This window comes from Aristolochia californica, unplaced genomic scaffold (assembly GCF_029961685.1).
Source record: "Aristolochia californica isolate CCGP_79_NKW_82.1479 unplaced genomic scaffold, dmAriCali1.0.hap1 SCAF_3, whole genome shotgun sequence".
NCBI lineage: Eukaryota > Viridiplantae > Streptophyta > Magnoliopsida > Piperales > Aristolochiaceae > Aristolochia > Aristolochia californica.
In genome coordinates this window covers 6,939,577-6,948,366 of record NW_027181992.1, presented here as the reverse complement: position 1 = coordinate 6,948,366, position 8,790 = coordinate 6,939,577, and the positions used below count along the sequence as shown (strand labels likewise).

Sequence of the window (8,790 nt, the reverse complement as noted above, 5' to 3'; positions counted from 1 at the left end):
AATCCAATATAAATTTATAAACTCCAACTCTTTCTCTTTGTTCTAGAAAACAATATGTTAAGTCCATGTTCGCGTGAGCAAAATTTCCACCTATGACAAAAACGAAAGAATAAAATTTATTATTGTTTGATAAAAAAATAATCTTCCACCACTAATTACTTAATGCAATGAAAAATATTAAAATTACCAATATAAAAAAAAAGATAAAAAATCAAGTAACTGGTAGCTTATCTCCACAGGCTTCTTCCCAATCTGCAATCATCAAACAAAAATTTAATAAAAAAATAACTAAAAATATCATAATAAATAATTATTTAAAATTAGTTCACCTTTTGATTTTTCTTGACACCATGAAGAGCTCAAATCCAATCACTATAAAGGTAGACTCTGAGGCTATTGTAGATATGAGAATTACAAGGAATCTACTGTCGTCTTAGATAATACACGAAATTTCAAATTATTCACTTTCCACCATTCTAAGACATCAAAATTATATTGTGAAGTTTTCTCACAAATATACACACCTTCTTTAAGATAATTTTCCAAATTTGACTATGATGAATTCACTACTTCCACTTGATTCACATAAGTCATTAAATTTGACCAACCTGAACTTAAAAATGTGATCAACAACTTGTGGAAACACTCATAGAGCTAATACTTAAAACCATTTATTACTAATCTCCAAATTATATATGGATACATATTCATCATAAATCTCACATTAGGTCCGTTGAGCTAAGTTTATATTCATTCTAGCTTCCACCTTAGAATATATATTTGGGAAATACATTTTAATCAATCTTAATTTGACCCTTGGATCCAAAACTGAAACTACAACCATCAATAAATTGCATCCACCCTAATACTTCTCAAATTTCTCTTTCATTCTATTAACTATTGTCCTAATGAAAACATTTTTATTTGTAGAATGAAAATTGAAAACTTCTTTTACCCTATATGCCTCACTAAGGTAAGGGTAGTCACTTCAAAAACTGATATTAGTGACTGCATTAAAAAAATTTCGAATCTCACACATTATTTCAACCTATTTCCATTCATCAAGACTTCGCAAACAATCATAAGTTGGCTCTCTATCTTGAAATCTAAAAAATTTATCTTTGAATTTTAATGCAGAAGACTACATGTCATAAATATAGTTCCAGTGAGTTGGACAATCAATAACCCTCTTTTTACCACTTAGTTGTAGCTGCTGCACAAATTCAGAAAAAATGTGAAGTCTAACCTCAAACACATTAATGAATTTGACACCCACGCACATTCTCAATGATATTCTTAATTTGAACAAGACCGTCTTGGACTAATAAGTTCAGAATATGAACACAAAAACACACATGAAATAACTTCCCACCACAAACCAATTTCCTATTTCTTGACAAATCATCTTTCAAAACTCTCAATAAAATGTTCAGTAATAACCATGTATTCGATCTTTTGATTTTGGAACTTTCAAAGATCCATGATAAGACTAATTTTGTTAATCTTTTTTAATAAAGCTTTTGGTATTTTTTTCTCTGTCTCATACATCTCGATACACCCCTTCTTAATGGTCTTACGAGATATTTTTTCGTAATTCATATTTGTCATATTCATCATCTTCATTACAAAATTAAATATTTCCTCTTCTAATGTCATGAATGGATGTCCATGCATAAGAATCCAATGAACTATTTTTGTCTTTAGCCATTTCTCCCCTTCGCTAATCATGGAGAAATTGCATTTTTGAACAGCTCATGGAACTTCTAAAATTTTTGCAATTGGCATCTAACATTAGGGCATAAATTATGAACAAGGACAACAAAATTTTGAGAAGAAACGGGCAGAGAATAAAGATGAAAAGAATAAAGTTGAGAAAGATGGTTTACTTATGGTTGTGGTCTATTCCGTGTCTTCCGTCGGTAACGCCCAAATCTGGTAGAGCAAGGAAGATATTGAAGAAGATGAAGATCAACGTGGCGAAAATAGTTAAGAAACGGCTGAATAAGAAAAGCAACAAGATTTTGAGTTGTTGTTGAGAGAAAATCGCATTCCAGATCAAAAATCCCCTACACCCTTGTCTTGACAAAACGGTTCTCCAGGATATGCTCGAAGACCCACATATCTTGAAGAGTGGAGAGGTTTTGTCCTCTGGTCCTAGTTCCCAACCCATATTTCAAAAGAAATACTTCGAATTGGTTTAAGTAAACGAACCGGCTTGCGAATCAAATAGCCGCTCATTCAAGTTCGGCTCGTTTAATGAATTTAAACCCGATCTCGAATTTGATTTAAGATTGAGTTCATTCGAACCGAACCGAGTCGGCTCTGAGCCGAGCTCGAGCTATTCACGAACCGGCTTGTATGGGTGCAACCCCTATATGTTATTAATGAGACAGGAACGAAGTCCATGACCACGTAGCCTAATTAAAATGGGTTGGACCGAATCCAAACTTGAAGATTCAGGCCCAGTTAACATACATCTGGAATTTTGCATAAAAAGGAAACGTACATCAGCGGAACGCGCCAAAGGCCTCCCATCCACACAGACGTTCAAAGTGGGTGTGAAGCGCTTTGGATAGAGAAGAAGAATAAGAGAATGATCGAATCGGCACTGGCAGTGGGATTTCGAACCGGCTGGCTTTCCTCTTGTAGCTGTGTCTCTAGTTAGTAATTCGTCCTTTTTCTCTCCGATTTTTTCAAGTCATTGAGTGAAAAGAATTTTCAGTAATGAACAACTAAATTGGTGCAGGCTGCTGCCTCTACTGGAGTTTTTCCGCGTCTGATGATCTCCCCATTCTCTCCCGCAGCAGACCCTTTAACTGGAGAGGAATTTCAGAATTCGACACCCTTTGGTACCCCTTTTACTCACTTCGCAGCTGATAAATTGTCATGTCTCTTGTTGTCTTTTTAATAGTGCATCGGTTTCAAATTATTACAGGAAGAGTAGCCGAATTTCGAGAAGATTTCGCTTCACCACCGGAAACCATCATGACAGATCTAGTCATAACGTTCCCACAGTTCGAGTTCGTGTGGCATCTGACTACTCTGATTCTGACAGTAGAGACGCACCTTACCACCCTTTTGAGGAAATAACGGAACGGGTTCTCCCAGTGGAAGCCCAAGAGTCCGCCAGGCTTTCAGATGCTGAGATGAGCCGAACAATAGTTGAGGTAAGGTTTCCGTATCTATTCGGTTTTTAACAAAGAAGTGGAGTATATTTGTTTTTCGTTAATGAAAAATCTATGACTGATCAATTGACGATATGGCCTCCTGTTTAAGCTCCTTCTACTGGGTTTTATCTGCTTCTTTTGATCGTTCTGCTGATACTTGTTACTTCCTCGTGTCTATAATCTCTACTCCCATTTTCCAGTGGCTACTACTTTGTCACTGTTCTCGTATCCTTTCAATGTAGAGTTAGTCACTTGTTTTAATGGTCTGTATTTTTCGTCATTCTTGCTCTACTTTGTTGTCCGCATACCAAGGAGAATAGTGACCCCCGTATCCTATTGTTTGCTTAAAGCACCTAGCCCTTAGATGTTGTTGAAGTTCATCTCTCTCCCTTCACTGTTGATATGTGCTTGACAGTTCAGAAACTCCTGCCTCTGTCTTCATGCCACTAACAGGCAAATAGCAAGGCAACTTTGATGTTCTCAGGGGCAGTAGGTGATGAAGACCAGAGCATATTCTGGCCAGAGTTGTCCTATTTAACTGATGAACAAGGAGGTAAAGTAGGTCCAATTTGCTTCAGATTTTGCACAATTCTTCAGGCAAATGAATCTCGTGTGTCTCTTCATTCCCTCTATGATCTTACTATTGTTTCTAATGTACTCACCAGGTTTATACTTTGAGGTGCACAAAGATGAAGACATTCTACAGTCACTTAGTGCAGAAAATAACTTTGTGGTAACAAACTTCTCCTTCACATCTTGACTAATGTGTATGGCGTTTTATTGCCACCAGGTTTGTTTTATGTCTTACTTGAAATCCAATATTAACTGCAGCAAGTAATAATAGGCTTGAATAATTTAGAGCTGCTGTCCGAGCTGGACTTATCAGATCAAACCAATAATGACTTCAATATCAAGGAAATTACAGACGAAAATAATTTAAATGATGATGATGATGATGATGTTGATGATGATGATGATGATGATGACCACCAATATGAAGACTATGTAGAGGTGACTTTTTCACTTGAAGATATTTCTCCGCAACTCAATTTTGCACTTGATTTAGAAGATCCATCTTATATGACAGAATGCTTTTCACAGGATTGGGTTACTATTCTTGATGATTTGGATGATGGATTTGATTCTTCTGAGACATTGGGTGATTGGGCTAACATGGAGACAATGCGCTCATCTCATCCTATGTACTTCGCCGGCAAAATATCAGAGGTATCTTTGTCTAATATAAGAACTGTTTAAAAGAGTTTTCATAACCATTTTAATCATTTTAACCCTGAAGTTTGCCATGTTTGAGAATAAGCCATTTTTAATTTGATAATGATACAAGTCTCTTCAGGTTCTTCATTAATTTATATATATCTTGTTCTCGCAACACTAAATTACATGATGTATTGTGAAAAGAGGAAATTGAAGATAATGAGAGAGTTTGAGATAAGAAGAGAGAGGGGAGAAAGATAACTCAAAATCGAGTCTTATTGGGGGTCGTACTTGATCCCTTCTTCTATTTAATTAGTGGGAAAAGTTACAAAAATACCCCTTACATACTTAAACCACTTAAACCTTATATCTCCCACTCTACTTAACTAAACTAAATGAAATTAAGTCTAGAGACATAATAAAACATGTAAGATAAGATGATGTAGAAATATATAACATCTGCTGATGAAAAAAGACCAAAATACCCCTCAATAGCTTTTCTAACATATATATATTATTTATCACAAAAAGTTATGGGGTTGCTTGAACTTTTTGTTTAATGGTCACATGAGTTTATTGGCATGGGGTTCCAAGTCCAAGCTTTAGGCCAAGTTTGTGATTGTGTGTGCATATGTGGGTGCTTGGGTATGTGTGTGTATGTGTATGTATGTGTGTGCGTGCACATACATGTGTGCATGTGTTCTTGTATGTCTATGTGTATGTATACATGTTTGTGTTTATGTGTGCATACATGTTTGTGCTATTGTGTGCATACATGCCTGTGCGTTTGTGTGCATACATGCCTTTGTGTATGTGTGAACACAGGCATATGCAAGTGTCTTGTGTGCGTGCATACTTCTGTGTATGTATGTTTGCATGCGTATGCAAGTGTCACGTGTGCACACATGTTTGTTTAAAAAACTGCAAATTCATGATATTATAATGGTACCATTAAGTGCATTTATTCATTTAAAAATAAAATAAGGAAAAGAAAGTATGAAACCAACATTAAATGTGAACTCATGAGTGTAGAAAATAGGGATATTTATAAGAAACCCAATGGTCAAATTAGGAAATGTGTATGCCTTGGGTATCCTACATCCATGTCTGATCCCTTTTTTTCCTGGCATTTAAAGTGTTTCAATGGTATATCTCTGTTTCTATAGAGACATGGACTGGGTTTGTGATATTGTGGACCTTGTTCCCAACAAGCTTCAATCTCAGATTAAAGCTGTACAACGTTTCTGTTCGATGAACTTTATGGTAGAATCAGTGACTGCCACAATATCAAAGTATATCTATATGCTGTATGATTTTGTTGACCAGGTTGTATCAAATCTCCACTTGGATTGGATGGATCAGCCCTCCACTGCTGTTGCTATCCAAGGCCTCCTAAGACCTGCTTTTATTGAAGAGCAATCAATTATTCGGGAATACATTAAACGGAATCAGTCTCATGATGGCTGCAAACGTCAGTATGAACTTGATTCGAACACTAAAACGTCTTCTAAAGATGGCACAATTCAGGGAGAGGAATTTGGAAAAGAAGAAAGCCACTTAACTGGTAGTTCATTTTACAAACTGGAAATGACCAAAATTCAGCTTGTATCAGCATATGGAAGTCAGGCATGTAAACATATCTTTTGTGCTTGATACAGCTTGCAGTTATCTGTTTTTTTTTTCTCTCTTTTTATCAACTCTTTCAAGATCTCAACATATTAAAACATGTAAACCACTATCCAAAACCAAAGAGTCTACTCTGGTTTTGGTTCTTAGTCTCAATTGTCTAATCCATCTTGGCTCCTATAATAATCAGTGTTCACCTAATTTCTGTCCAGTTAGATTTCCCCTATAAAATATACATAGTATCCTTTCTCAAAGAAAAACTTCCTCTAAGGTGAATTCCTATGATCATGCTGTTTATATTCCACCATTCTTTTCCTTCTTTTTTTTTTTTTTTTTTGTTTGAACAGCTGAGTTCCTCTGTTCTTGGGGAATGAATGTTGTGATATTTTGCTTTTATGTTCCAATTTTGAGACAGAAAGGAACAAACCCATTTCTGCAACCTTGCATGTTATTCCAACTTGCTGACTTCTTTATCCCTGGTTTTGTGAATTTTTTAGTAGGACCCTCTTGGACTCTTTTTGAACTACAGCTTACCTTTGCTTCAGCATTTCAATTTATATGGATCTTATTTTGAGCAAAACAGTCTTCACTGCTCGTCTTGGTCACAACTCTTCTTTTCTTTTTCTTTTTCTTTTTTTTCTTTTTTTCTTAACATTTTTTGTGCTGATGGAATAGATACGTTATTTGAAATCTGGGTACATTCCTAAGAAGATGTTCATATTTTTAACCACTTAACAGATTTTTGTAAAAGTTGAAGATTTTCAGCTAGTTCAACCAGATATTATTGCCCATTCAGCAGCCAAAATTATGTCCAATCTGAAAGCTGGTGGAGATAAAACCACACAAGCACTGAAATCTCTATGCTGGAGACATAAGGGTATCCAAGTACAGGTAATCCATTTTGTTTTGCAAATGAGTTTCAAATCATTTGTTATTTAGTCCAATTAAATTTGTAATATGGGTTTTAGGGTCTGGCAAGACTCAGGTAATTACATGTTATTTGAAAAGGAACAAGGACTGATCCTCTGGCTAAGGTATTGGAGGGAGGTGGGGATTGGTGTTATTTTGTTTCAACTCTTATGGGCTGTATATCTTACTAGGTTGTGTATCAATGTTTTAAAAAAAACATATCATTCCAGGTGTGTGCTGCAAGTTGTCCCTCGTTTCCAGGTGATAATGGTTAAAGTCTTCTAAGCCTATCTGAAATGGAGAGTGAATCTTATTCAAATGTGCAACTTAAGCATTTTATTTACACCTTAAGAGCTTCATCTCATCATCTGTTGGTTACATGCCCTTCATAACTGGTAGAGGCTTTGGGTAGAAGTTCATTCTCAAAGAGTGATGGACAGGAGGCCCAAACATCTTTGATTACTACTGTGAGAGTTCAGTATCTCTTGGTATTAAGCAGATACCATATTAGAGGTTTGGATACATTTTCAAAAAGAGGTGACATGTGGTGGCACCTTTGTCTAAAAGGAAGCAGACTTGCTATCGATGTGATCCCTTGACAATGAGCAAGATCTGTACATTTAAAACTAGTTAGTACTAAGTCACTGATCTAGTTTCTGTCCTTTTCATTCGCCCATTTCCTGTGCTTTCTTATCTTTTCTACTGTAATTTTTCCAATGACATTAAAAAGATAAACTCGATAGAAATGTTTCTCTTGGATGGTATATCTTGTAATACAGTTTTGTGCATGTGTTTGCATAGAAGGTCAGCTAATGCACCTGATGTGCTTTTTCAATGCTCTCACTTGCAACAGGAAGCAACAGTAGTTGGTGTGGATAGTTTAGGTTTGGATTTGAGGGTATGCTCAGGAACACAAGTTCAAACATTACGATTTGCATTTGATGCGAGGGTATGTTTGTTCCTTTAAATTCAAATGCTCATTTTCAGTTTCTTGAAAACAAAGAGTGTTATTTCAAGCTTCAGGTATCTTAATATCAGAAAGACTATTGGCAACTGATGTCCTTTAATGTAGAAGGCTAGTTTGTTAATGTTTGAATCAACAGGCTGAGTTTTGTACCTTGAAGAGAATGGCTAATGCAAATGTCCTCTAGAGAATGCTACTGGGTTATCTATGAGGCCAAGTGCCATATGGTTTAAGAATCTAGCTTTATGCGGTCCAGAAACATTATGCATCAAGAAATCCGGGCTGGGCTTTTTACTGTCCTCTTTACTTTTTACATTATTATGGTCGTCAGTTCATTGATAGCTAAAAATCTCTAGGGAATAACATTTTGAATTTAGGCCTTCCTGGGTCACCTTCTTTGCAGCTCCTTTGTTGTTTTTAAAGTTTCCATGTTTCTGGCCAAATGTCACTGATTTTGGGGACTTTTTCCTTTTTTTTTTTTTCTGGGACTGATTTCTGGATATAATAATTGTGCAAACCGAAATGCAAGGTTTATTCAAAGTAATGAATCTGAGCACAGTTTTCAGTAAGGTGATAGAGAAATCCTGTTCTGCAAGTCTTATTTGAGTTACTGTTCCCTTTGCTTAATGTCGAGTAGTTTCCACACAAGCTCTCCTGCTGAAAATATCTTTCTCTTTTTCGCAGGCAACTTCAGAGTACACTGCTGAAAGACAAGTTCAGAAGATGTTGTTCCCAGAGGAATGATATCTGTCTCCTGTTGAGATTCTGTTGTGATCTGTGTAAATACTCGACAACCATTTTTCTTTTTTCTCATTTTTGTTTCTGGCATCTTGGCAGACTCTCACACAAGTTGTGGCTGTTCTTTCTAATTTATACAAGTTATGCCTATTTGGCTTGTCAGTAACATCA

General features: G+C 36.0%; 1 protein-coding gene across 1 annotated transcript; it reads left to right on the top strand.

Annotated features, from left to right (window-relative positions):
* Window positions 1-2,540: 2,540 nt before the first annotated feature.
* On the top strand, window positions 2,541-8,790 carry LOC137958729 (uncharacterized protein At3g49140-like). Its single transcript, XM_068805825.1, has 11 exons — window positions 2,541-2,660; window positions 2,747-2,849; window positions 2,936-3,167; window positions 3,621-3,720; window positions 3,833-3,900; window positions 3,999-4,178; window positions 4,269-4,394; window positions 5,709-6,008; window positions 6,747-6,899; window positions 7,771-7,866; window positions 8,566-8,790. Exons 1-11 carry the CDS (start codon window positions 2,594-2,596, stop codon window positions 8,623-8,625), a joined length of 1,485 nt encoding a protein of 494 aa, XP_068661926.1. The 5' UTR covers window positions 2,541-2,593; the 3' UTR covers window positions 8,626-8,790.

Coding starts and splice junctions, on each gene's coding strand:
- LOC137958729 (XM_068805825.1), top strand. CDS start 2,594: ATGATCGAATCGGCACTGGCAGTGGGATTTCGAACCGGCTGGCTTTCC. Junction 3,901..3,998: donor GTGCAGAAAATAACTTTGTG/GTAACAAACTTC, acceptor TATTAACTGCAG/CAAGTAATAATAGGCTTGAA. Junction 6,900..7,770: donor ATAAGGGTATCCAAGTACAG/GTAATCCATTTT, acceptor CACTTGCAACAG/GAAGCAACAGTAGTTGGTGT.